The sequence below is a fragment of the Lottia gigantea genome, assembly GCF_000327385.1.
Source record: "Lottia gigantea unplaced genomic scaffold LOTGIsca_29, whole genome shotgun sequence".
NCBI classification, from domain to species: domain Eukaryota; kingdom Metazoa; phylum Mollusca; class Gastropoda; family Lottiidae; genus Lottia; species Lottia gigantea.
Window position 1 is genome coordinate 1,943,892 of NW_008708943.1, and position 27,347 is coordinate 1,971,238.

Below are 27,347 nucleotides of genomic sequence, written 5' to 3' on the forward strand. Positions count from 1 at the left end.
ACAATATTACTGTTTCTGAGATTAAAGTATGATATGTCCAAAAATATGGCGCACCTGTCCCTTTATCAAATACAAATTCCACCATTTTGGGAATAAGGTTCTCATTATTTCCCTGAACACCTCAAATTTAACCTCTCTAAAATCTTGAGAACAACTTTTGACTCATATCTGACTAAATTCCTGTTACTGACTGAGACTTAGATACAATTGGTAACAAAAATGGTGCATCTATCCCTTTAGAATCTCAAAAACAGAAATTTTTTGGATAAGCTATTCAGTAATAGTGTTCACAGCCCAATGTCAAAATTTTTGCCTTCAAATCCATAGGTGTCCAGAGATAACCGCGTTTGAAAGTTAAAGAGTCAACGCGTCTTTTCTTGACACTAACCTTATATAGAAAGACATATAGAAAAAGAAGGTTGAATTCTTCTTAGTTTGAGCTATATTTGAAGAAATTATGCGTTTAAATATTAAATATAGACAAAATATTCTGTATTTAAATCAAATGACAAAATATTTAAATAGTGAAAATTTACATACTTTACTTTAAAATAAATCAATTTTGATTATATTCAGAATAAATAGAATTTATTTTGTAACGTGTTGAGTGTTGATCATACGACCTGTTGGGGATACAGACCACAAAAAGTTACATTAAAAAATACCATAATACAACTAAATTGAACCAGGGCCTTAATAGCTACAATGTAGCTTTGGGTATGTAAACAAAGGTACAAGTTTGATCATTTGATGGCTTTCATGTAACTTGTCAAGTATCAATAGGTTAAGGGTGTCCTTTCAAGGTCATTCATATTATACTGCCTCAAGGTCATTGAAACAGGATACTATGCAACATTGAAGCCAATACAGACAGCACTTGTCTTGGAAGAAATTAACAAACATGTACCTTTCTTTGGTCTAATTATCAACACAAGGGCCTTTTTGTTTCAGTTGACTGATGAAATGAAGGTCATTTAAATGAAAACTAAACAATAGTCTATTTTTGACACTGCTCAAAGTTTGCAGAAAATTCTAGACATTTAATTGACCCACACACTAAAGACCAATAGTAACCTCTGAGACATACATGGAAGTTAAAACCAAAGGAATAATGATGCTTACCACAAAACAAACCTAAAAATCCAAAATCCATTGGCAATATATTGATAGCTAATGAACTTTTTGTATGAGGAAGTCTATCAATCAAAAATTAGGAAGTGAAAAGTGGTGGAAGAGTATGCATACCCCGTCTGATATCACACCCACCATTCCTGCCCAAAATGCAAGGTAAAAGCAAAACCAAGTGTTATTTAAAATTATAAAAACAATGAAAATATTCTGTAATTGAATTAAAAAAGACAAAATATTCTGTAATTGAATTAAAAAAAGACAAAATATTCTGTTATTATATTAAATAAAGACAAAATATTCTGTTATTAAATTAAATAAAGCCAAAATATTCTGTTATTATATTAAATAAAGACAAAATATTCTGTTATTAAATTAAATAAAGCCAAAATATTCTGTTATTATATTAAATATATACAAAATATTCTGTAATTGAATTAAAAAAAGACAAAATATTCTGTTATTATATTAAATAAAGACAAAATATTCTGTTATTAAATTAAATAAAGACAAAATATTCTGTAATTGGATAAAATAAAGACAAAATATTCTGTTATTATATTAAATAAAGACAAAATATTCTGTTATTATATTAAATAAAGACAAAATATTCTGTTATTATATTAAATAAAGACAAAATATTCTGTTATTAAATTAAATAAAGCCAAAATATTCTGTTATTATATTAAATAAAGACAAAATATTCTGTAATTGGATAAAATAAAGACAAAATATTCAGTATTCATATAATTATGGACACATGTCCGCATATACATAATTCAGTTTGAAACATGTTCATCATTTATTAACTTCATCCTAGCTGCTAGTATGACTAATGGGAATATGAAGATATTTTTAAAAATAGCTGATTTTAGTCAGAAAGAAGGTGATAATTTCAGTTTTAAACATTATATTATCAAAATGTGGGATATAGTTATGAATAAGTTGATGCATATGATGAAGGATGTATTTGTCTATTTCTAAAATACACATCATCACTAAAAACTGCATTTTAAACAAAATGGTACATTGTTGTAAGCTTACATTGTATTAATTTCTTTATAACATTATAATCTGGAGCTGCCAAATTATGCTTTCATTTATAAAAGCAACTTAAGGGATGTTGGGAATATTTCGATTGATCAGGTATAGTCATGCAACACTAATTTTGAAAATCTAGGTGTTATTCAAAATAAAATAAAAAGTCTGCCTTTAGGACATGTTAGTAGTAATGGACTGAATAATTCTAGCTTTTTCTGTTTCGATTTATTCTGTCGAAAATGGACTATTCAAGTTTATGTTTGGAATTGAACCTTGATACAAATATGTTTGCTTGTCTATATATAACTCTATGTAAAATATATGTTAATCCTTCTAATCTGACATTATGTTGCAGGTTTTGACATTTCGTTGACAAAAAATAAATCCAACTTTTGCTTTCTGATTTCAGGGGTGAAAAAAGGGCGAAGAATTTTACTGACATTAGGCAAATTGATCCTTGTCTTTGTTCTGTTGTATTTTTTTATCTGTTCCCTGGATTTCCTCAGTTCAGCCTTTAGATTGGTGGCTGGCAAAACAGCAGGTAAGTTTTTAAATAAACGTTACTTTAATATCAATTTTTTTTTATTTCATAATTTCATTAAATACACTCATTTGATAAGGTGCCGTGGGTTATAATTCTCCTTAAGGTAAGAACAACTTTGATGCCTGAGCCTGTGATTCCAAGCGTCGACTTTCATCTGCTGCCCCTGCCTGCCTTGACTTCTGAATTGTGTAAATATTTTTTTTTAATATAAAAGGTTCGGTGACCATGTTATTGATGAGCATCATAAGTGATAAGCGTGTCTACATCCACCCACTTTGTGACAGCTTTGTTTGTGCAATCGATATTTGTTCCAGATGAAATCTATTCTCAACAATAGATACTTTCTAAGGGATGATAATTTGTGACAAAATGGTTTTGTTGTTGCTTTCAACACATAATATAAATTCCACAAAAGTTATTCACAGATATTGATGGCATGTTCAATAATACTTGCTACATCACAATAGTCTATTGATGTTTGACATAACGTTTATGTTGATGTTTCAATCTGAAATACTTCTACAAAAGTTAGTTACTGATATCGGTGGCATGTTCAATAAATACTTGCTACATCACAATGGTGTATTGATGCTTTCAACCAATTCCACAATTTGTTGGCATTAAATAATGCTAGCTACCAGACCATGGCGTATTCATTTTTATGTAATTAAAAAGATCGTTGATTATTTGCTGAAATTTGAACTTAGCTTTGAGTCTGGCAAAAAGAGCCAACCTGACATTCCTGAATCAAAATGATTTATATTTTGATGTTATATTTTAGGAAATGTGTTTGCTGACAGTGAGTTATTAATGAATCCTATTAGTGGATTAATGATTGGTGTCCTAGCAACAGTTTTACTTCAGTCTTCTTCAACCTCTACATCTATTATAATTACCATGGTGTCTGCTAACAGTAAGTATATTAGGGGTTGGTTTTGGGTGAGAGGGAGGGGTCAAACTTGTTATAAATTTATATATGGTTTATGACTTCAGTCATTCTTCCCTCCAATTAATAGCAATGCAAGATGTTTCACTCAATTTCAATGAAGTCTTGATGGTGATAAATGGTGATAAATAAAGAAATTTTCCTTCTTAATAAACATCTAATGATCAATGGGTGTACTGACTCCAAATATTCAGTTGCTTAGAGGAGAGGAATGGTGGAGGTTAAAATTCGATCTCCCATGTCATATCACCTGAAATACAAGTTTTGCCCCAAACATTTCTGACAGCTGTCTGCAAACACTATCTTCTATGCCAACGGTTTGATATAGAAATAATGTGAAGATTAAATGGTGCAAATTTTAATATTAATCAAAATTAAGATGAATGGCAAAATGTACAAAATACAGTGACAAAAAACTCACAAATAAAACCTTCAATAAGGTATAGAACTGTACTATAATAACTAAATCTAAATAACCAACTAACAGCCCAAAGGCAATCATTAACCAATTTCCACAGAACTAGAGAAGTGGGTCTCTGCAGGTCAATAGAACCTGTTACATTTACTATTTATCATAGACCAGAAACCAGAAAACATCTCCAGGGTATTGGTATCATATAAATATCATGAGCTATGTGAACTCTCTGATCCTAAAGCCATGTTGCCTTTAACCCTTGTTGATGTACATTATTAAAGAGTTATTGAGTAGCTATACGTATATATCAAAGGAGTTAATGTGAATAATCAAGTCTTTAGGAGAGATCAAATTTCAGGAACTGTTTATACTGCAGAATCAAATAATTATAATATTGATAAATGAAGTAGAAATTTAAAAAAAAAATCTGAAAAGGCCTGTGATATCAAATTTTGAAGAAGTTACTCATCTATAGAAACATTGGTGCAGGTAAAGTAAAGGTTAGAGCATTCAGTGTTTTAAGATTTAATATTCAACAGAATCAAAAGCTTAGGTCACTGGAAGAGAATTTAGATATTACATAAAGCAAGAAAATAAATAAATAAATCAAGATTAACGAAAACTTAATTTCCACTGCAGTAATTTCTAATAGATAAGACCGTCTGAGATAAGGAAGTTTCCAGTCAAACTTGGGAAATAAATGGGCGAGAAGATCTGGCTACAAGCCAAGTAATTACTACATTGGGATTAAATCAGGATAGAATTGACAGGTCTCTATAAATATCATCAGTTTATTTTTGCCAGGATTTGAAACCTAAGATAAGTCTGAAATTTTAATTTAGAAAGAATTCTTATAAATGTTGAAAATTGTCAACAAAAGAAGCTTAACTTAAACTTATATTGTTTAAATAGAAAGTTTTAAATGACAGTGTAGCCTTATGATAGTCTAACATTTGCTGATGTTACTAAAAAAAATCTCGTAGCGTTGATCTTTCCTGAATTATTTTTATCTAGAAATAGAAAGCTAGAAATAACAAGGAAAGATGACTTATTTAAGGTCACCAGACTGTACAATGCAGCCGGTGAAATACAATTTAAAATGCAATGAATTACAAGTTTGCTGACATTCCAAGATAACAAATCTCAATAACATATTGACAGTAGAGGGGTAATATCTCAGGAGAAGGGTAATATAGGCCAAAGTCTTTTCCCCAATCCCTTTCATTTTTAAAAGAATAAATTTATTGTTTACAGGAAAAAAAAAAAAAAAAAACTGTGACAGATGGTTGAGCTCAATTTTTAAAATGTGTAATTTGTGTATATTTCAGTTATTGATGTCCAACCAGCCATACCAATAATCATGGGTGCCAATATTGGAACCACTGTAACCAATACCATTGTTTCCATGGCTCATTCTGGAGATAAGGAAGAATTCCGTAGAGCATTTTCAGGTGCCACAGTTCATGATGTGTTTAACTGGTTAACTGTACTAGTTCTTCTTCCATTAGAAGTAACTACAGGTACGCTCATGCTTTTCAAAGCACCTCTTTAATATCTTTTTATAAGGATCATGGTTCGCTATTTTTGGGGTGGATTTTGGTCTTATTAATATGTAAAATATTTCCTGTTTCTGATATTAAGGTACAAACCAATGATGAACCTGTCTCATTAATAAAAATCCTGTGATTGGTAGTTGGTGACAAAACTAAGCAAAGTGAACAAACTATCTAAACAGGATTGAGAATTTCAGTAGTCTCTTTAAACTTGGTGAAAAAAATAAATTGTACATAACTTGATTTTATTAAGAAGGAAACTTCAACACAAGATCATTACCTTAGAGTTCAAAATTCAACAGAATATGACCTCGAACATTTTAATGTTGCAATCATACATATCTGGCAAATACACTTTGAACTGTAAATATTATTTGTCTTATTACCAGGTTGTCTTTACCAACTGACCAAGAAGATTGTGGACAACTGGAATTTTGAAACATTCAAAGGTGGTAAAAAAGATTTATTAAAAACCATCACCAAACCTTTAACCAAATTAGTTGTACAGGTAATTTATTTTTATCAAAAATATTTTTCATAACAAAATATCTGGGGAAAGAGAAATACATCAGGGTTGAGATATGCCACCAGATCAAGTCTCAAAACACAAGAGAGTGGCATCACAAAATATTTAGACCACCACCCCCCCCACCCCCCCTTCCAGTACCTATTGACCAACCCGCAATGATGCACCATAACAGCACATTTCCCATATGAAAAATCCTGTAATATTTGTGCCTAATAGGTTATTTATATATGAACCTACTTTGTCCTGTCAAGAATGATCTTGTAAGATGTATTTTGGTCAAAAATATCTGAAAGAGCATATTATGTTTTTATAGTGTTTAATTAATAAAATAATCCTCAAAAAAAAAAAAAGAATTGAATTTATTTGTATTAAATCATCAAATTTGTTTGATATTTAAAATTAATTTATTTGAGAAAAAATTGGCTAGACTTTGTAAATATTTTTTTTAAACTTTTGTCTGGATTTTTAAAACAAATGTTTCAAGTGAAAATCATAAAGGAAAGTACATGATCACTGTTCAAACATTTACTGAAAATCATTTGTGGAGATTAGACCAAGTCACATGCAAATATAAACGTCTCTCCGTGATGTTGACCAATAGTTTTAACTTAAAGTGTTCACATCAAACCATGAAAGAAAATATTTGTGACACCCCCTAGAAAATTCTATTGACCTATATATTTTGACGAGTCAGCAATTTCTAAATTTATTTAGGTCAATTTACTGGGTCACTACTAATCACTTTAAAGTCACAATTGGGGTGACTATCACTGTCAAACTTTTTATCCCATCTTTTTTTAAACATTTGAAATTGTTATTGAAAATTGGCAGTTTTCCCTAAATATGAAATTAAATCAAAAATTTCTATTGAAAATTCTTGTTTTCCTACATAGATCAAAATTTCTAGGCCATAACTCCCCACCGAATAATTGGCAAATATTATTATTTGAATATTTATTTTCTTACAGATTGACAAAAGTGTAATTACGGATATCGCCGAAGGTAAAGCTGATGTCGAAAACAAAACTATACTGAAAATTTGGTGTAAATATGATAAAGTAATAATTAACAGTACCATGACAACAGAATTAACCAATCAAAGTTCAGTATTAAATTCTACATTGCCATCATTTTATAAAGAACCTGTTGAAAAATGTAAGTATAGATAATTATTAAATGGTCCACTAGTTACTATTGGAATTTATGAAGTTTCAGCTTCACCCATCCAAGAAACCAATATGAAACGTCTAGATGGCAACTTTTGGGGTTTATTCGTTTTATTCATCTTTAAATGATCAGAGATGGCTTTATGACTGACCTTTCCTTTGGTCGACTTCAGTTTCTTACCAGTTAGATAAGAACTGGTATGTATCAGTTGTTTTTGTATGATTTGATTGGCACCTTATAATGGATGGTCTATTGTTTGTAATTTCAGGTGTATCAGTGTTTAGTTATATTGGTTGGAGTGACACCATTTCTGGAATTGTTCTTCTCATCTGTTCTTTATTAATGCTCAGTGGTTGCCTCATTCTCATAGTTAAATTACTACATTCCATCCTTCGCGAAGAAATAGCTACCATCTGCAAAAAAACAATCAACGCCAACTTTCCTGGAAAATTTTCATTCCTTACTGGTTATGTTGCTATCTTAGTGGGTGCTGGCATGACAATTTTAGTACAAAGTAGTTCTGTTTTCACATCAGCTCTTACACCATTGGTTGGTGTAGGATGTTTAGAGCTAGAAAGAATGTTACCTTTGACCCTAGGGTCAAACATTGGTACCACAGCAACTGGTGTACTAGCGGCGCTAGCAGCACCTGCAAAACGATTAGACGTTTCTTTACAACTGGCTCTCTGCCATCTATTTTTTAACATTCTAGGTATATTATTATATTACCCCATTCCTTTTATGCGTAAACTACCACTTCGTGGAGCTCGTTTCCTTGGAGACACTACTGCTGAATATCGTTGGTTTGCGATTTTTTATTTATTTATGATGTTTTTAGTCATGCCTGGTGTATTTTTCGGAGTTTCCATGGCAGGTAAAATTCCACTAATAATTGTGATATGTACAGTATTAACATTAGGAGTAACCATAACGATAGTTAACATTCTACAATCCAAACTGCCTCGTGTCTTGCCAAACTTTCTTAAAACTTGGGATTTCTTGCCAGAGTGTTTACGATCCCTTGCTCCGATAGACAGGATCATTAAAAAAGCACTGAGTGTGTGCAAGTGCTGCCCTTGTGCCTCTTGTAAATCTGAGCAACCAGAAGAGGAAGTTGTTGAAGAAATGTCATCCAGTCCGATTGTGAAAAATTGTGGGCCTCGGCAACGAACAATCAGTAAATCTAGTCAAGATGGAAGTACACCATATCAAATGTTAAAACAAGTGATGCCGAAATTAAATCCTCGTAAACGGAACATAAGTTGTTCAAGCACTGGTGAAAATGGCTCGGATGAAAATCTAATTGCTGCAATGGAGAACGGACCAGAGATGGCAAGCACTGAGCTTTCATTTGTTGATGAGAGTAGTCCTGAATTACCACTGAAGAGCCCCAAATAGGAACATCGAATCTCAATACCCCTCATATCATTCCCACTTTATTATGTACTTTTCTTTGTAGAATCATAACAGTTTGATTTTATATACAGCTATGCATAAATTATCAATGATTTTCAAGCCCTCTAAGGGAAAAATTATATCAAACAGCAAATAAGAGTAATAGCGAATACACCATGTAAAAATATAATGATATGCCCTGCGTTACTTTTCTGGGGAGTACGGTTGTTTTGTTTTTGTTTTTGAAAAGTTAACCATCTCCTGATAGCATACAATCACAGTTGGTTAAAACATAACTCTGGAAGAAGGGAATTGAACTTCCAAGTAAAAACCCATATACTTTAGAAATAATATTATTTTTATATATGATTGTAATTATTCTGTTATTGTATTAAACTGTATTTTATACAAAAATAAATGTGTACTGAATTATTCGCAATTGTTCCATGTGTTGATTTGCCCAGTATAAGGAGGAATTTGTGCATATCATCAAATACTTTTCTTCTTTTTATTAACAGTTGTTGGAGATAACATGTGATATCAATCAAGGAGTTTTGGTGCAGATTTGATCAGTTCCAAGGACTAAAAATGTGTTATCGAGACCATTTGCCTGAAAGACTTGATCAGAATCTCAAATATAATAAAATGAAATGAATGGAGTTTTATGTCCTACTTTTCTGCACCTTATGGGCCAAGGAAGACGAGCCAAATATAAAAAGAACAAGAGTCTTTACATTCCCTTGGATTCAGTACATCCTAAGATAGTAACATCTATTCAGACTAGATTGGGTATGCTAGGGGGAAACAACTCCATCAAAACTCAAAGCTTGCAGTGGAGTGCAATAACCGATCACCTGTATGCATATTAAAGATGGAGGAGCCAAAAAATTTGTCACTATGGCAAACATCACAAAGTTTATGATAAGGGGTGATCTTTATTTTGAATCTAGTAATGATACCAGTCTCAAGCTCATGGCATCATCTGTTTTATTACGAATCTGAACACACTGTCATTTTAATTTTCAGTCAAATCCCATAATAAACTACAAACCTATTTACATGTACACACTAAACAAGGTCAAAGGTCACATTTCATAATTTAGATCTATTCAGATTTAGGTGAACTGGAAGCATTATAAACTTTAGGTAATTTTAATCCTACAAGATTAGCACTAGTTTCAACATCTTTTTCTTGTCCTTTATATTCCGCATGTAGAGCCTGAAATTACAGAATTAAAAATTCTTATGATGAAAAATTGTTGTTACTATCTAATTTTACACTGAACAATATTCAAACCATATTTAGACAGAAATTGATAGTATGATTTTTCCACAAACAGGACCCTGATCTTTTCAAGGTTGAACTAATTAAGCCAGATATCTTGGGTTGGACCCACATCTCTTACTAATGGTGCAGCTTCTAACACCTAAAAATTGCTCAACAAACTATGTATGGTTCTTACATGGAAATAACACATGAATGTAGTTCACAACCAGTCGGAATCTTTTCCTCAACTTTGGAAGCAGATGTTAGCTTTTCATCATCCAACCAACCTTTAATAGCTCTTAACATCTTTCTTTTGTTCACGTTGTTCAACATTGAACAACCAAATGCACTTGTTTATGACTAATAGATTCTGTTTACAAATATAAAGATAACAGTACCTCATATTTTCTGTTACTCTGTAGTAGACAAGCGTAAGTTTCCCCCAAATGTTGCATATCATTTGGCCCACGACATATCTGTTCACCTGTGGCTTGGAACTTGCGAAACTGTTCTTTAACAAATGTTTGTGCTGGTGTTTCTGACTTTTGCTGCAATTAGAATAAATTGTATCTTGATCACATCCTGATCACAATCATATCATTATCAGTAGGCCCTTTAACCCTTTTATCAGCTTCCCAGTCACTCTATTTCTGCATATGTCCTTTCTATATATGGCTCAAAGAGTCTCAAGAAAAAAACAGTCGACCTTTCAAACACAGATAATTCTGGACACAAAATTCGACAAGGAGACGTCTACAGCATGATGTCCGGTAAGGTTGAGGCATTTAGGGTCGCTCGAGAGATCTCCATCTGTCATTCGGGTCACTCAGGAGAGTAAATATGGCTGAAAAACATGCTGAGTTGGTGAAGTTTCAAGTGTAAACATTACTTTACAATGTAAGCCTCGGCTTCCAAAGCCAATTTTAATGAACCAGGACCTATAAAGTGTTTATAAGCTCACAACAGAAAATTTGCGATTCAGATATGATTGTCCTGTCTGTAGTCAGAGGTAGGCTATGATATGGTCAAACAAACGACGAACCTGTCCCTTTAAATCTGTCATTTTTACCCCACAAAGTAACAGAAATAGCTCAAATCTCACTGACGAATAATGACGGTAGCTTTATTACTACATTATTAGGACTAGGTTTATAGTTATATATATATATAGAGTACTCTCCCTTTATTGGTTTTAATTGACAATTTCTTGAAGGTCGTTTCAAGATCTCTCCATGGGTTTTAAAAGCCAAATGTCCCAGAGTGTGTTCACCGTACAGTCAAACATAGAACATGTTATTTAAATCTTTTAGAATTACCTTATAGACCTGTCGAAGCTCCCTCAATAGAACTCTGTATAGAGAAGCGTTCGCCCTGGGCGCCGCCATATTTATTGTCTCGAGAGAAAATACGAGATCCAATATGGACGTCAAATGCATCATTTTCTAAAATCGGTATCTTCTTTTTACGATTTGTCATCATTTTAGACAATACATTGAAAATGGCACAAGCTGAAAATGAGGGGAAGAACCTGTCCGAAATGTTTGAGGACATTTTGAAAATTTATAACTACTTAGATACTTGTGATGACCCGACGGTTTCCGATAAATATCAGGTGAAAACTTTTTGGCGATTTTCAATACAACTTCCGTCGTCTGCATTTGTATTTTTTATAGATCATCGACAGATATGTGTAAACAGCCTTAACAGTCGTAGGACTAAAAATATATCATTATGATATATTATTTTATGTGAATGGGTCAGATGCAATTGTATAATGATCTATTAAGCTCTCAATTTCTGAAAAGAACTTGTTTGTCAATTTTGATGTAGGGCCTAAAACTGTATCGCACTGTTATTTTTCTGGAAATTCTCCATTTCAGGCAGAGGTAGATAAAGGTGTAAAAATTTGCCACGAATCAATAAAAATGGTGAATACTCTACAACTGTTTAGCAATAATGAAAGTATAGAGGAAGTAGCGACTAATGAGATCAAGTAAATTTTCCTTGAATTATATTTCTTTTGTGATATAATTGTTTTGTATAAAGCTTAGAAGCTTATCAAATTATGTAATGTTTGAATAAACTGAATTTATGTTCAATTGCACCATTGAAAGTTCAGCCCTACCAACTGTTTTCTTAATCATAAAGGGTACATGAAAGAGTTAATGACATGATGTTTCCTGCCACATTTTGGCATTGACATCAGTTGATTTCACATTAATAACATCAAATGTTTTTTTTACCAGGATGCTTAAGCAGATGTACAACAACCTTGATATGATTCTATTTCAGATACATGTTACTATCAGCATTGTTAGGTTATTTATCATTAAAGTCTATTAAAGAAAGTAGAATTCATTTATTAAATAGATCAAAGGTGAGAAAATAAATATATTTAAAAATTGTACGTGAATAAAACCAAAACCTAATTTTTCTAACATCTTCCGAATTAACATCAATATTTTTGATAATATATTCAAAATAATTGATTGAAAATAAAAGTATTCAGCATTCGGTATTTCAAAATATTTGCTTCTAAGATTGTTTTTATCATATTTCCAACATCAGAAAAATAATATTTGCTTCCTTATTTCTGTCTTTGAAATGAATGTTTGATAACATATGATATATTCTACTTTATAAGGGTTATTATACAGATTATTTAAAGTTATATAAATCATATGGAGTCCAGGGCGTTGATGTGGCAGATCTTGTGGAAGAAGAAGAAGAAGAAAAAGCAGAAGATGAACAGAAACAGGTGGCCTTAGCCGGTTCTAATAGGTAAGTTTAACTTCTGACGTTGAATGACAGTCTTATACTAAAGCAATCCGTCCCTCCATCATATATTTCCATGTCTTTTATACACAAAAGTTTATCGATGTTTGTACAGTCCATATCAAAACATTTCTTGAATGTCAATGTGCTATGGGCATCCAATATATGATTGATGAATACAGCCAGCTGATATAAGAAAAAAACCTACAGGTATGTTGAGACCAAGAAAAAGAATCTATTATTTTTGTTTATTGTAGAGGTCCAGATCTACGTGCTATGTCAGTCCAACGTGCTTCTAAAATAGAGAGATTTAAACAGAAACGTGATATAGAAAATAAATTAAAAGATTTACGAACTAAAGTGGAAGATGAACATGTCGATGATGAAGTAAAAGTAAGATTTTTTTCAAATTGTCATTGTCAAATTTGACTCATTTACTGTGCATTTCCAACAGTTTGAAATTTTGTTATTTTTTTTCTCCAAATTCTATGTATATTTTTGTTTTGTTACAGAGAGAATATTATCTAACAATGCTAAATGAATGGGCAGCTATTAGTATAGAAGAAATAGACAGTATCAGTTGTAAGTTTTATAAGAATAACAATAGCTATTGCTTCCACCCCTCCCAAGTAGACAGGAGCAAGTGACAAAGATCTATGTTCAAGTAAGAGCAGTTGTAAAGTTTCGAAAATGATTTTCATGTGTCCTGTTACAGAGAGTTTGTTTCCAATTATATCTGATATTTGGTGCTGTAAACAATATCTGATTATTGATATTAGTCAAGTTGGACAGATATTTTTCTTATTTGTAGTTGAAATACCAGTTTTAGAACACAGTAATAAAATGAAAGAAAAAGAAGGAAAGGGTCCAAAGTTGCCACAACTAAAGCCTAAAACAAAGGTAGGAACATATATACCTTTGTCTAGTTAGGGGTAACCTATCCTACTCCACTCTTCATTCTTCAGATATGATAGCTCATGAAAATGTGTGATGATAAAGTAACACTTAACAGATCAAATCTTTCACAATCCATTGTATTTTTCACTTTCAATTCTATGAAATTGTCAATGTGATGGGTAGCTTTGGCATTTTTTTAGCAGTTAAGTCAGATGCAGAAGTTAGTTTATACACTTTTCTTTTCACAATTTTGATTTTGTTTCCAGCCCCTCCGTCCCTTCATCCTGACCAAAGATTTATTACAGAAGCAAGTATTTGGGGCTGGATATCCAAGTATTGCTACAATGACAATAGATGAGTTTTACCATCAGAAAGTAGCTGAGGGTGATTTTCATGCTCCAGGCAGTGGGGCACAAGGGTTAGTTGTTTATTTATTACTAAATTACTACTAAATATTGGTGATATGCCATTTAATCATTAATCAATTCTTGTCATGTTCAACTGTTAATCACACTGGGTCCAAAGCTTCAATTATTAAAATTTACAGAACATGATTACAACATCAAGATTTGATAAAAATGATTGTTTTTTTCATCTGCATTTGTCATCCAAGATATGACAAAAATTCTGAGGATATTTGGATGTTCAGCATTTGACATTGATTTAAATTGCCACAATTTGCTATTCTATTATATTCTTTTAGTAAATGATGTTCTATTCTGAGAGTTTTATTACAAAGGCACTATTCTAATTGACTAACCAATGAATCTTGAATGTTTTATTTGTAGACATAGTTTACAAGATTTTGCTAGGGATCCTGATAAAGATAAAGAAGAATTAGAGAAGGAGGCTTCAGAGAAAGAAAATCTGTTTGAATCTGACGATCCTGTCAATTTAATACGTGAGAGAAATTGGGATGAATGGAAAGATGGTAAGTATGGTTAACTATGTGCCACGTTCATTGAATGGAAAATATTTGTCAAGATACTTGCTTTCCTAAGCCATGATCATGCTTATTGGTACCATTTTTGTTAACATTATGATGATATCATTATCTTTTTTATGACTCTTTCATTCAAGTGAAAAATATATTGATGAATTTTATTTCAGATCACAGAAGAGGGTGGGGAAACAGAAAAAATAGAAGTTGATGTTACAAATATTGTCTTTATAATGCAAATACTCTCATTCCATACTGGCTGACCATAAATTGAAACATCCAAACTTGAGTGACAGAAAAGGAACATCCACATTTATATTGGAAATATTTCAGGATTATTTAATTATTCAATCTATTCTTATCGATTATTTTCTTCTGAAGGCTGGTCCCTCTGAAGTTTTGTATCACATATGGAAAGAAATGTGAGAAAACAACCAGGAATATAATTATGTATTGCTGTAAAATCTGTTATAAAAGTATAGTGCTATACATATATATGTTGTGAAAAAAGATCAAAGTTGACAACATGATTGACAGAGTGGTATTAAGTGTCAGTGAAGGGATGGGTGAAAAAAGGCTTATTACAATTGTATAGCTAATGAAATGGATCACATTATGTGACTTATGTATGTTATTTGATATCTTGTCATTTTAATAAAGTAAAAGAAACTGTCTAGTTTTAAATATGATTTATTTCCAAAACTTATGTAAGAGGAAATGGTTTTTCTTTCTAAATACCTGATTTACTACAAACATCATATTTGATAAGTTTCTCTCTCTAAATACCTGATTTACTACAAACATCATATTTGATAAGTTTCTCTCTCTAAATACCTGATTTACTACAAACATCATATTTGATAAGTTTTTCTCTCTAAATACCTGATTTACTACAAACATCATATTTGATAAGTTTCTCTTTCTAAATACCTGATTTACTACAAACATCATATTTGATAAGTTTCTCTTTCTAAATACCTGATTTACTACAAACATCATATTTTATAAGTTTCTCTTTCTAAATACCTTATACTACAAACATCATATTTGATAAGTTTTTCTTTCTAAATACCTGATTTACTACAAACATGATAAGTTTCTCTTTCTAACTGTCTCACTTACTACAGACATCACATTTTATAAGTTTCTATTTCTTAATGATTTAATACAAACATCAGATTTTAGAGGATGGTCTTTATAGATTATTTACTACACACATCTTATTTGACGGTTTCTTTTTCTAAACATCTGATTACTAAAAACGTCATATTTAATCCAATTAGACATTTGTTTACTACAAACATCCAAATAGCCAGTTTTCTGAACTAATACTAAATAATAACAAACATCCAATCAGCAGTTTGGTATGTAACGGTAACTATGGGCTCAAGAATTGATCGTGGTTTGTTTCAAACTAAACACAAATTATCTCCCTTCAACCACTTGACCGTTAGATGTCGTGTTCTGTTATGAGGTGAATGGCTATGAGGAAACCAAAACGAATGTAGCTCTTAAGAAAATCATGCACGTTTGGTAAATATAATTTATTATGGATATTTGGAATATGGGGTTTCGATTTGGACGGTTTTGCTTTGAATTCTAGGGTGTTTTCACTGAGTTTCGTCTGCTTGTGATTTTGTAGATATAGAAGACGTCAGCTTGGTGATGATTCATACTTGCTAAGAATAGACATTTCAGTCTGCTCAATTTTAATATTATAATTTCTCTCAATTTTTACTTTTTGAACAAATTTAAATGAAACATGAAAAATATTTTGGTGAATTTTAGGTTGTACATGATTATTAAGGCGTTTGCTTTAAATTTGGAGAAAATAACACCAATTTAACACATCAAATGACCCAAGCTTATATAAGAATGAAATAAAAGAAAAGGTTTTTGTCCTGACACCTGTAGCTTCTAGGAATGTATATTCTTTTACATTGGTACATGTATCATGCATGTTCTAAGATAGCTATCAAACACATTTCAACTCTACCCCATTAGCTGCATTGGCTTCAGTCTGGACTTTGATGATAGTATTTAGATCTACTGTGATTCAAAAAGCCTAGATGTCCATTCCATTCAAGCTTATAGCTATAAGCATAAGCCTACTTAACACAAAGTCCTGTTTATTTCTTTTCCAAATTAATATTATGCCCTTTAATGAAAAAAAGTTTATCCATGCAAATAAACTAGTACAGAAAGTTATTAACTATTCAGATAAATCAAACTTAAGAGGGTGAATTGAAGGATAGTACAGTGTTTGCAAATATAATTATGTCAAAAAAATATTTTCTATTTTGAAAACTGTCTTTTGTTTGTTATTTTTTTTCAGACGTGCGGAGAATGACAAGAAGAGATGGAGACGATGAGTTTTGAAAATGAGGCTCATATGGGACGAGTTTTAGTTGAGATGAAATCAATGTTTGATGAACGACAGTTAATTGATGTAGATATTTGTGTTCAAGAACTGTGTATACCATGTCACCGCAACGTACTTGCCGCAACTAGTCCCTACTTTAAAGCTATGTTTACATCGAGTATGCATGAAAGTTCCCAACGTCACATTATCCTGCATGAAGTTGATGCGAAATCGGTTGCTCAAATTATAGATTATGCTTACACAGGTGAACTTAAAATTACACGAGCAAATGCTCAAAATCTGCTTGCAGCTGCATCACTCTTCCAAATAATCCCCGTGCAGCAGGCATCGGCCAAATTTATGGAACAGCAGTTGGATGCCATGAATTGTGTTGGGATTCAAACTTTCGCTCAAATTCATAATTGTGAGGAATTAAAACAGAAAGCCCGTGAATATACAGAAAAACATTTTCCTGATGTCGCGAAACATGAAGAGTTTAAAGCTTTACCTTTAGAACGAGTCCTGGAAATTGTTTCCTCGGATGAATTGAATGTAGAAAAAGAGGACATAGTTTATGAGTCGATAATTACATGGATTAATCATGATTTAAAGATGCGACGGAAGTATATTGGACAGTTATTACCCCACGTGCGTTTAGTATTATTAAGTATGAAATACATCAAAGATCATATAACACAGAATTATATTATTCAGCAGTGTGATCGCTGTCGAGCCTTACTCAATTCTTTACGAGAGTTTGAAGAAAATCCTGAATTGTATACCGGTGAATTTAACTTTGCCTTGTCATTAAGATCGGGAATGATCCAGCCAGAATACTGCATTTTATTAGTCGGAGGACTCGATCAAAATAAACCTTCCATTAATTGTTATAATCCATTAACGCGGGAGGCGTATATCATGGAAACATTCCCAGAAACACGAGAACGTAGTGGATATTATTGTGTTGAAGATCCTGCCGTCATAGTCACAGAAGATAATAATATTTTTACAGCTGGTGGAAATTATATTTATCATGAAAATTACGGAGAGACAGCATCGGATGAGGATTCATTTGATGATTTTGAGGAAGAAACAGTCAGAAAAGATTTCTATCAATATGATAATGATCATAACAAATGGATCCTGAAAGCACCAATGTTGTTTCCCAAATCCAATTTTTCTCTTGCCTTTCACGAAGGAAAAATCTACAGCTTAGGAGGACTGACTGTGAATCAACATCCAACTGAAATTGTGGAGTGTTATGATATTGCTAAAAATAGATGGAACTATGTTGGAATGATGCCTACAACTTTAGTGGATCTCTCAACTTGTGTTTATCGTAGTGAAATATATTTATTAGGAGGGAGAACGGGGGTAGGGGCACATAATACCGTCATGAAATTTGACCCGAAAAAGGCTGAATGGTGTTCATTAGCTGGGATGTTGACCCCTCGTTTCAATTTCGGTGCTTGTGTAGTGGATGACGAACTTCTGGTTGCTGGGGGCCAAATTTACGCTCAGTTAACACATACTATAAATAGAGAGGCGTTACGTTCGGTAGAAATTTATAACATTGCTGATAACCAGTGGCGTCAAGGCCCAGACTTGCCAGAAGAGATCTATAATGTAGGCTTGATGATTATGAATGGAACTATTTATGCATGTGGAACTACAGAATATCAACGATCGCCATTCCGTATTTATCGTTATAATATTGTCTGTCGATTGGATCGAGTGAAAAATATTTGGGAACAAATTGAATCAGATTTATGTGACATTCGTAGTTATGGATGCGTCGCAGCAAAACTTCACACTCGACGTCTCTCACAAGTGTTCCGCCCAGACGTTGACACTTGACCTTTAACCTCTCTATGCATTCCACTTTTTGCATCTCATTAATCACAGCTATTTCATTGCCACTTTTCCAATTCTGCCAAAAATATTTATTTATAGATCAAAAGTCATGTGATCATATTCAAATTTTGTCAGAGGAACGTCAAAGATCTCAGTTTTAAAGAACAAAATATATTTCTTAACATTAGATCTCCGTATAATACAGTGCTGTTTAGTGCACTTTCATTCATATTAGTCTGCATGAGTGCAGTCACAATTGGTTAAAAACATGGTTTCAAACCTGGAAATGATAAAAAACATTCTCATGCATCTTTATGCATTTATTAAGTATTTTTAAAGATTCATTAATCAAAAAATTCTTGACATGTTATCATTTGCAAATTCATGATGTAAAAGTACTTAAAGTCATCACCATAATTCATTGATGAATCCATGTTTTGGTGCAAAGAATTCCAGTTTCCTCTGGCATAAATTGATTTTTTTCAGATAATATTTAAAAATGTTTTGAAAATATATTGTAGATTTATGGAAGATGTTTTTTTTTTACAAAATGTACATTCATCAAAGCCAATGTTACTTATGAAATGAAGATATGTAATGGGCTGAATAATTTTCCTTTGATGAGCTGCTTCAAGGCCTGATAAAATCGTAAAAACTCTTGATGGGAAACTTGTCTCAAAAAGGTGTTTTTTAACAAAGGTTTCTGCAAGACACAAGATAGCTATGTTGAAGAGTTGAAGTTTGAAGAGTTGGCAAATTAGAAACAGACTTGACAGCCTGGTGATCATTTAAGAAAGCACTTGTCCAATAAACTGAATCAGTCAAAGTGACTTTGAGGAGACAATAACATAACAAAACATCATCTTAAATTTATATTAAAGATGAACTACTGAACGCAAGGCAGGTGTCTTGCATTGGTCCCTATCACACTTCTTTGGACCATTTTTTAATGTTTTTATTTAAATTGTAGAATGCCAACAATACCAAAATATGTTTTCCATTTTTTTTCTTCAACAATAAGCAATGTGATTTGTTAAAGCTATAAAAAGGACGGAAGTGAAAATGTTATTTGTGCCATATTGTTATTTCAAGAAGTGAAAATAATGTACTTCTAGGAGTTACTGACTCTGCTCGAGATTCATCCATTTGATTGAAATACAGCTCTGGAATGTGACAAGATGCTCATAGAAAATGACAAATATTTCGAGCTGTATTTTAATTAGATGGGTATAGTCCAGTCTAGATATTGGTGCACATCCAGGGATAATTTAAAACATAAACAAGATCGTTCTATTTTTTTTTTTTTTAATTCCGTTAGTGTTTGATGCTGAAGTGAACTGCTTGTTTTTATGTTTGGAATCATCTCTGGAAGTGCACTCTAGATTTTTTTGTTTGACTGCACTTAATGTGATGGACAGGATATTTCCAATATTTGTTATAAATGTACTAATGGAAGTCGCACCTAATATTTGATTGACAATTTTGAGAGGTTTTAAGTTCATAAGATAAGGACTGATAAGACCTCTAATTATTAATAAATAAATTGTTTATTTGTTTACCTCCTTATTTTTGTTTTTGTTGACAATTGTAAGATATTTATTACTGTTTTTGTTTATTATTTATTTCTATAATTATACCAATTGTACCATATATCATTAAATGATATCAATATACTTGTTTTTCTTGTTTTATATATATCCTGTGGCACTCTTAGACCCTGCAATGGTTCAGGAAGACATAAGAGAGGACTTGTCAAGATCAGAATATCTCATTCAGCAAGGAGAAAATGACATACATACCCAACCTCAATCCACGTGTGGAAGAACTGCAAGAGAAAACATGAAATTACCTATTTCCTATCCTAGATCATTGAAAATACAATTGTTTCACTCAAATACACTGTACCCATGGAGAAAAGTAAGCATCTGACTTCATTAATGTTTTGATAAAAAAGTGAACTATCTTGAAACCTTTTTTAGGCGCCTTATCGATTGATTGCCATGATACAGGTAATGATAATTCACCTTGCAGCATGCTTGGATTTCTATAAACACATTTCCAGATCATAAATTTTCATTTCTATTTCCCAAATAGAAAACCAAAATCACATAGGCCTTCTTTGATAATTTTACTTTAAAGGAAAAGAAAGATGCCAATATCTTTAACATGACATCATTATCATAATCAAAAGATAATTTATGTTTTTTCTGCATAAAAGAGTCTCTTTAAATGAAGGTGTGGCTAATGCAATGATTGACACTGACTGAAGTGACAGCGCTACGCATGTCTCTGAGATCACAACTTCCGGTTTGAAAATAACAAAAGCAGAAGACGAATCACATCAAACTGGAAAGATTCCTGAACTATTACTGTCCTGGTTTCCTCCGTTTCCTCAAGATTGGTTCAACCATGTCTAAAGTGAGACGAGCAACTCATTCCGGGAGTTGGTACAGCGATTCCGGTAGATATATAGATTTTAGTTAGGGCCTATTTAAAAAATAAAAGGGGGGGGGGGGGGGTATTATTATTAATAAATAAAGTTATTTTTACTCATCAACAGGAATATCATTCTGGCACTGTCTATGCACACGTCCATGGTTACATTGTTTTAGCATTTTTAAGTGGTACCGGTATATGCAATGAACAAAGATGTTTGATGATGCATTTCATAGTGAGGTGCCATTATTGGCATTTGGTATGAGGGTAAAACGAAACGAAAATGATAAAAATACAGTAATGGTTTTGCAGTGAAATGATTTAGTAGACATTAATATGATATAGAAAGCTATCTGGTCAACCTTTTCTATGTTTATTATTATAGGTGATGAGCTTAGGAACCAATTAGACGGCTGGTTATCAAAGCCTAAATCTCTCAGTCACCCAGCCAAGGCTATCATAGCACCGTAAGTATATAGTGTCAAGTAGTAAGTCTTAGTTCCTAATTTTGATTTTACAATATTTAAGCAAGATAGTTGAAAATTCAAGCTCTATAAGCTTAGAATTGATATTTATTTTTTGTTTGTTGAATATTAAATGAGTTTGGCAAGGTTCCAACAATTGTTTTTTTACACTGATAATATCTTGTTAAATAAGCCCAGGATGACATCTGCACTGAAATGGCTATTTATACATATACAATAGGTTAAAGTTTAACAGGTCAACACAAGGGCACATTATTTAAAGTGGCAAGTCTAGGTAAATACTTAACCAAAATTCTAGTAAACAAGTAAAACATGAATCAGGTTTTCAATCTGAAGAGCACTATGATTAGCTAGTGGTAAAGCAGAAATTAACTATACATACTGGTATATATCTTTTCATGTCTCTAGCCCTTGTGTTATCTTATATAGGGTGATATGATTTTGTTGTAGGCATGCTGGATATTACTATTGTGGGGCATGTGGTGCTCATGCTTACAAGCACATTGATCCTTCTAGAGTGTAAGTTTCTTCTCTTTTTTGTTCTTGATGCACATTTTTTAGTCTGATAATTTTTACAAAATCTCTTTTAAAATTACTAATAGAAAATAAATCAATATCATGATGTATGTTATTGAATAGGAGCCAAAATCTTTCACAATAACTTGTGTTTAAATTGTCTGACAAATTTTTTTAGAAACTTTTTGATTTAATTACCATGTGAATCAAAAGAATTTGATAGTAAACGTTTACATTCTGAGATTTTCTTTTGAAATTTATATTTTGAAAGTAAATTATGTTATTTTAGGAAACGTGTGTTTATATTGGGTCCTTCCCATCATGTAAGATTATCTGGTTGTGCTTTATCCAGTGCTGAAAAGTATGTAACACCTTTATATGATCTACATATAGACAGTAAAGGTAAGATTATTGTGGACTTTACTATATCAGTTTCATCTGGGTGCAAAAACTGTACTATTTCATTTCTCATAGAATGTTTTGCCCATATTATAAAGCTCTACATTTACTGTTCAATAGGTCTGACAGAGATGCACCAAAGTACTACAAAAGTGTGAAAACCAGGGTTTTAAAAGTTTTTGTGCTTTATTTTATTGATTGATTGATATTTTAAGCATGTAAATATTTTATGTTTATAGTTTATGAGGAGTTATATTCTACCAATTCATTTGAAGTGATGTCTATGAATATCGATGAAGATGAACATAGTATTGAAATGCATTTGCCTTACATAGCCAAGGTTATGGAAAGGTAACAAAAAACTTAATCCTTTTCTCCTTATAATCTTTATTGAGTGGTACTCTAAACATATGACAATTATTGATAAATTTATATAAGGAAGGGATAGCAGAAAATTTCTACGGAGCCACTTAAGCGCAATTTTCTACACTTTTTATTATTATTTCGTTTAAACGAAATAATTATTTTGTTTAAACGAAATAATATCACATATTTCGTTTAAACGAAATAATAAATAAATATGTTTACAATTGCGCCTTAGGGGCTCCGTAAATTTCAGAGCCATTTTTTCTTTTTTTTTTAAACATCAGATTTTGAAATCTTTGAAGATATGTCGCATATCGCATACAAAATTTGTGGCTTATGTAAATTCTGGGGACTCAGACATTGCTCACACTTTGTTAATAACACAAAACTCAATATCATGTTTGTCTCCTTATGCATTTTGTATATATACTGTTTCAGTCATAAAGATGAGTTTACCATTATACCAATATTAGTGGGGTCCTTATCACCAGAGAAAGAGGAGCATTATGGTAAAATATTGAGTCGTTATCTGGCTGATCCTGAATCTCTATTCATAATATCATCAGATTTCTGTCATTGGGGTAAGTCAGTGGTAGAAAAGTCAATAGCATGATCTCTAATCAAATATAAAAAAGAATGGAATTGCATGAGCTTTCACTGGTGATACCTTCAACAATAATTGATATCTTTGGGCTTACCTACAAAAAATTAAAGATTGGTTAGAAATTTGTCACGGAGATTTCATATTTTGTGTATTAAGGTTTGAAGCAGGCAACAATGTGACCATGAAAGTTTAATGCCTTCCTGTAAGGGAGATTCAAAACTATTTAGTGGCCAGCTATTGACAACTCAATGTTTATGATGCCATTTGTAATGATATTCAGGTCGAAGGTTCCGGTATACAGATTATGATCAATCTCAAGGTGAAGTCTGGCAGTCTATAGAAGCTCTTGATAAAAAGGTACAGTTTTTTCTGTTATATATAAGGAGTTATAGTATGGTTAATCATCACTTGAGACTGTTACCTGTATGTGTAATGAAACATTGTGTTTAAATAATAAATAGAAGTCTATATTCATAAAACTGTTGTTTCTTGAGGTAGAGTTGTTCACTATTTGTGGTTAAAATCTTGATAGATCTAATTGGTATGCTGAAGGAAACAATCTAGAGTTGTTTTCTTCCAGAAATGTTGTATCTTTTATTTTCACCTTAAATGCTGATACGAATCTAGGTTAGGCATAATAATGAACCTTGTTGTTCCGAATTTTATAAAAGATTTTTGAATTTTAGGCTATGGATATCATAGAAAAAATGGATCCACAAGGATTTACCCAATATTTAGTTGACTATCAAAACACTATATGTGGTCGCCATCCAATTGGTGTACTCTTACATGTAAGTTTTATATATGTTTTAATCAAACTTAGTAATTCAGTCTAAGCTTTATCTAGCTGCAAATCATTCTCATCCTTTTCTTCAATAGGAAAATAATGTACCAGAATATTTCCTTGTGCTTCAAAAGTTGAATGCCTCTTATTGATTTGTGAATGACAGCAGTCAATTGTGGAAATTGGCGGTTGAGAGAAAGATATGTTGTATACCCTGGCCCCGGAAAATGAGGAAATCATAGATTTTAACAAGTGTCCTTTTTTTGTAACATGTTATCATTTGCCAGTAATTATCGATTGATTGTTTCAAAGCAGTTAATTTTTGTATATTATCTTTTTTAGTGTATAGACAGTATACGTAAAAATGGCAATGGATTAAAGTTGTCTTTCAAATTCACCAAATATTCTCAATCAAGTAAATGTAAATCAACACAGGATTCTTCTGTTAGCTATGCAGCCGGTTGTCTGATGTTTCACTGATAATTACCTCCCTTTTATTATTGGAGGTTATCTCCCTTTAATAACTCTTCAGGTATTTAACTAACCATCCATTTGGATTTTGGAAGGCTCATCTAAAGAATTGTAATTTCATGGAATGGAATGTTCAGAAATTTGGACAGATTTCGATTATGATATAAAGAAACTTGATATTTATCTCATCAAACATATGACTTTTGACTGTTTGGTTTTGGCATAAGGCTTAAAAGGGGTTCTCTTTTGTAAGAGTAAGAGCAATATGAGTCTACACTCTATACATGTTTCTGATAAAGAATTACCAAGTGATAAAATAAGAACCTTTCACAGGTGTCTACAATGAATTTGAGAATGATAGAAATTCATGACCCTCTTGCAACTTTAGGCCTTTATTATATTTACTAATGATTGCAAAATTTGGTATGAAATGAAATTTTAGATGTTGTTGAACGTATGGATGTGTTTTTTAATTGAATAGCTTATGATTGTATTTTTGTTTGAGATTTTTTTGTTATTTCGGAGATGTAATTAGACTGATGCATTTTATCGGAACAACAATCGCTGGTAAAAGTCTTATAAAATCTTTTGACTTTATTCTCTCCTATTCACCATGTATATCGTGATAGGCAAACTATACATACATTAGGGCATTGATTTGTTGTTTTTTTTCTTGTGACTTAGGCCAGTGCTTCTATAATACCCAATACAAGATCTTTATGAAGTGGTTTATTAATATATTAAATTGTTATCTAAAGCCTGCCACAGATGAGAGGAACTAGCTGAGCTACCTGTCTCAAAAGGTTGGGAGCTGAGCAGCTTCCCCATCGTGAACTGAATTATTAGTGAGATATTTGCCTCGAGACTCTGTGAGGAAAATATCTTGATCAGTTACATGTCACGGATGCAGTCTGTTGACGTACAGAATTTCCTGAAGGTTATCCAGTGAGACAATAGCACAGATGAGAGCTCTCATCTGCTGTGAAAAAATTAGTGGGAATATTGCTCAGCTGACAGCCTCTCTTGGCAGGCAGCTCAGCTTGTTCCTCTTGTCTGCGGTAGGCTTAATAGGTTCAAGACTAGTGAGTTTAAGAAGATTGATAATTTTATTGTAGATTATAATGTAATAAACTTATAAACCACTCTGTCTCTATGTACCTGAGAATGACAAGAGAAACATGTTGAAAGTTGTATAAAATTTAACCAGTGATTGTTGTCCCACAAAGCTATGTCTATACTTGTATAATATCGTATTCACTATTACTTAAACTGCATTTAAAGACTTTATTTACAAATCATAGCTTGAAAAACAAAAACTTTTAAATCTCTCAGGGCCATATACTATTGATACTATGAGCCCTGTCTGAAGCTAAGTTACTTGTGAAGCAGGGTCTAAGGCTAGTTGAGAACATGGGTGGTCTCTTTTACTTAGGGGTTACACAATAATCAGTGGAAAAACTTTTGTTGGAAGGAAAGGGAGGACAAATTCCAAACTTCCAACTTAATCTTCGTCTATAAATTTTAGCATTTACCTTCATTACAGAATTTTGTATGTTTTGTATTTTGTTTTGTATATTAATTTCCATCTGAAATAGAAAAATCTGGTCTGTTTTGGGAAATATTTTTGGTCTGAATTTTTAGATATTATGACCTATATATGTTACTTCTAGGAAGTGGGCAGTGATATGGTCAATTGCAACCTTGGGCCAGAAGATATAATCCAGATTTTAACAAATTTAGTCATCTAATTGAATGGTAAATCTACCCTTAAAATCGATTTAGTGATTGACCACACCAATATCTGGAACATTAGGTTTAGTTTTTGCCCCAGATCTGCTTGACTGACCTTTTTTTATGATTTTGGATTTTCAGAGAATGATGATGTAAATATAAATATTATGTGTAAAAACTGTATTCATTTCTTTATGTTGTTTCTTTGCTTTGATTCCCAACCATGTTAGTATCTCATGGGGGGCACCAATGAGGACCTCAATGGGTACAAGGAGCATCCACAAAAAACCTTACATGGAATTTGATTTATTACTTTTACTTTGTCTATGATGGACAAGTGGATATGAGAGTCGATCTCCACCAATTACAAAGCAATGAAATTTATGTCTAATACTCTTGTGACTGATTCACAAAAACTAAACTTGTGAAGATGTCATCTAAACCTTTTTTTTTGTGAAATCCACTGTTGTTTGTAGTTATGGTATTGTTTTAATTAGAGTTACCTTTCTTATTTTGGAACCGGACTCATAACGTCTTGATTCGAGACTATATGGCCTTGATGTTCTAATCTAAAGCCAAAAATACCGAGCACGCTAAAATGAAAGAGTCTCCTGACCAAAAGAAGAAAGATTTAGAGCCTATAAATGGTTAGAATCGTTTATCATGTATTATTTTATCATTTGCATTAATCCTGCTTTTTATTATTGAACAACCGTGTAATGATTTGGATTTAAATGTCGTT

General features: G+C 32.1%; 4 protein-coding genes across 4 annotated transcripts; all 4 read left to right on the forward strand.

The window, feature by feature from the left end:
* Positions 1-1,956: 1,956 nt before the first annotated feature.
* LOTGIDRAFT_232514 (hypothetical protein) lies at positions 1,957-9,795 on the forward strand (the record flags this gene model as incomplete). Its single annotated transcript, XM_009056872.1, has 7 exons — positions 1,957-2,014; positions 2,579-2,710; positions 3,495-3,626; positions 5,403-5,594; positions 6,017-6,135; positions 7,125-7,311; positions 7,592-9,795. The coding sequence occupies 7 exons, from the start codon at positions 1,957-1,959 to the stop codon at positions 8,719-8,721; spliced, it is 1,950 nt and encodes a 649-aa protein (XP_009055120.1). The 3' UTR covers positions 8,722-9,795.
* Positions 9,796-11,405: 1,610 nt separating this feature from the next.
* Positions 11,406-14,808, forward strand: LOTGIDRAFT_232515 (hypothetical protein; the record flags this gene model as incomplete). The annotated part of the gene is made up of 10 exons (XM_009056873.1): positions 11,406-11,597; positions 11,866-11,978; positions 12,278-12,362; positions 12,630-12,766; positions 13,018-13,153; positions 13,273-13,342; positions 13,572-13,660; positions 13,924-14,075; positions 14,446-14,588; positions 14,768-14,808. Exons 1-10 carry the CDS (start codon positions 11,484-11,486, stop codon positions 14,806-14,808), a joined length of 1,080 nt encoding a protein of 359 aa, XP_009055121.1. The 5' UTR covers positions 11,406-11,483.
* A 1,262-nt stretch (positions 14,809-16,070) lies between these two features.
* On the forward strand, positions 16,071-18,816 carry LOTGIDRAFT_215797 (hypothetical protein; the record flags this gene model as incomplete). Its single annotated transcript, XM_009056874.1, has 2 exons — positions 16,071-16,130; positions 16,933-18,816. The coding sequence occupies exon 2, from the start codon at positions 16,957-16,959 to the stop codon at positions 18,814-18,816; it is 1,860 nt and encodes a 619-aa protein (XP_009055122.1). The 5' UTR covers positions 16,071-16,130; positions 16,933-16,956.
* A 2,400-nt stretch (positions 18,817-21,216) lies between these two features.
* LOTGIDRAFT_118701 (hypothetical protein) lies at positions 21,217-24,883 on the forward strand (the record flags this gene model as incomplete). The annotated part of the gene is made up of 9 exons (XM_009056875.1): positions 21,217-21,274; positions 21,635-21,716; positions 22,185-22,253; positions 22,540-22,652; positions 22,889-23,000; positions 23,454-23,596; positions 23,900-23,976; positions 24,306-24,414; positions 24,753-24,883. Coding segments are annotated over 9 exons (894 nt in total), but the record flags the coding sequence as incomplete, so codon positions are not given.
* Positions 24,884-27,347: the final 2,464 nt, after the last annotated feature.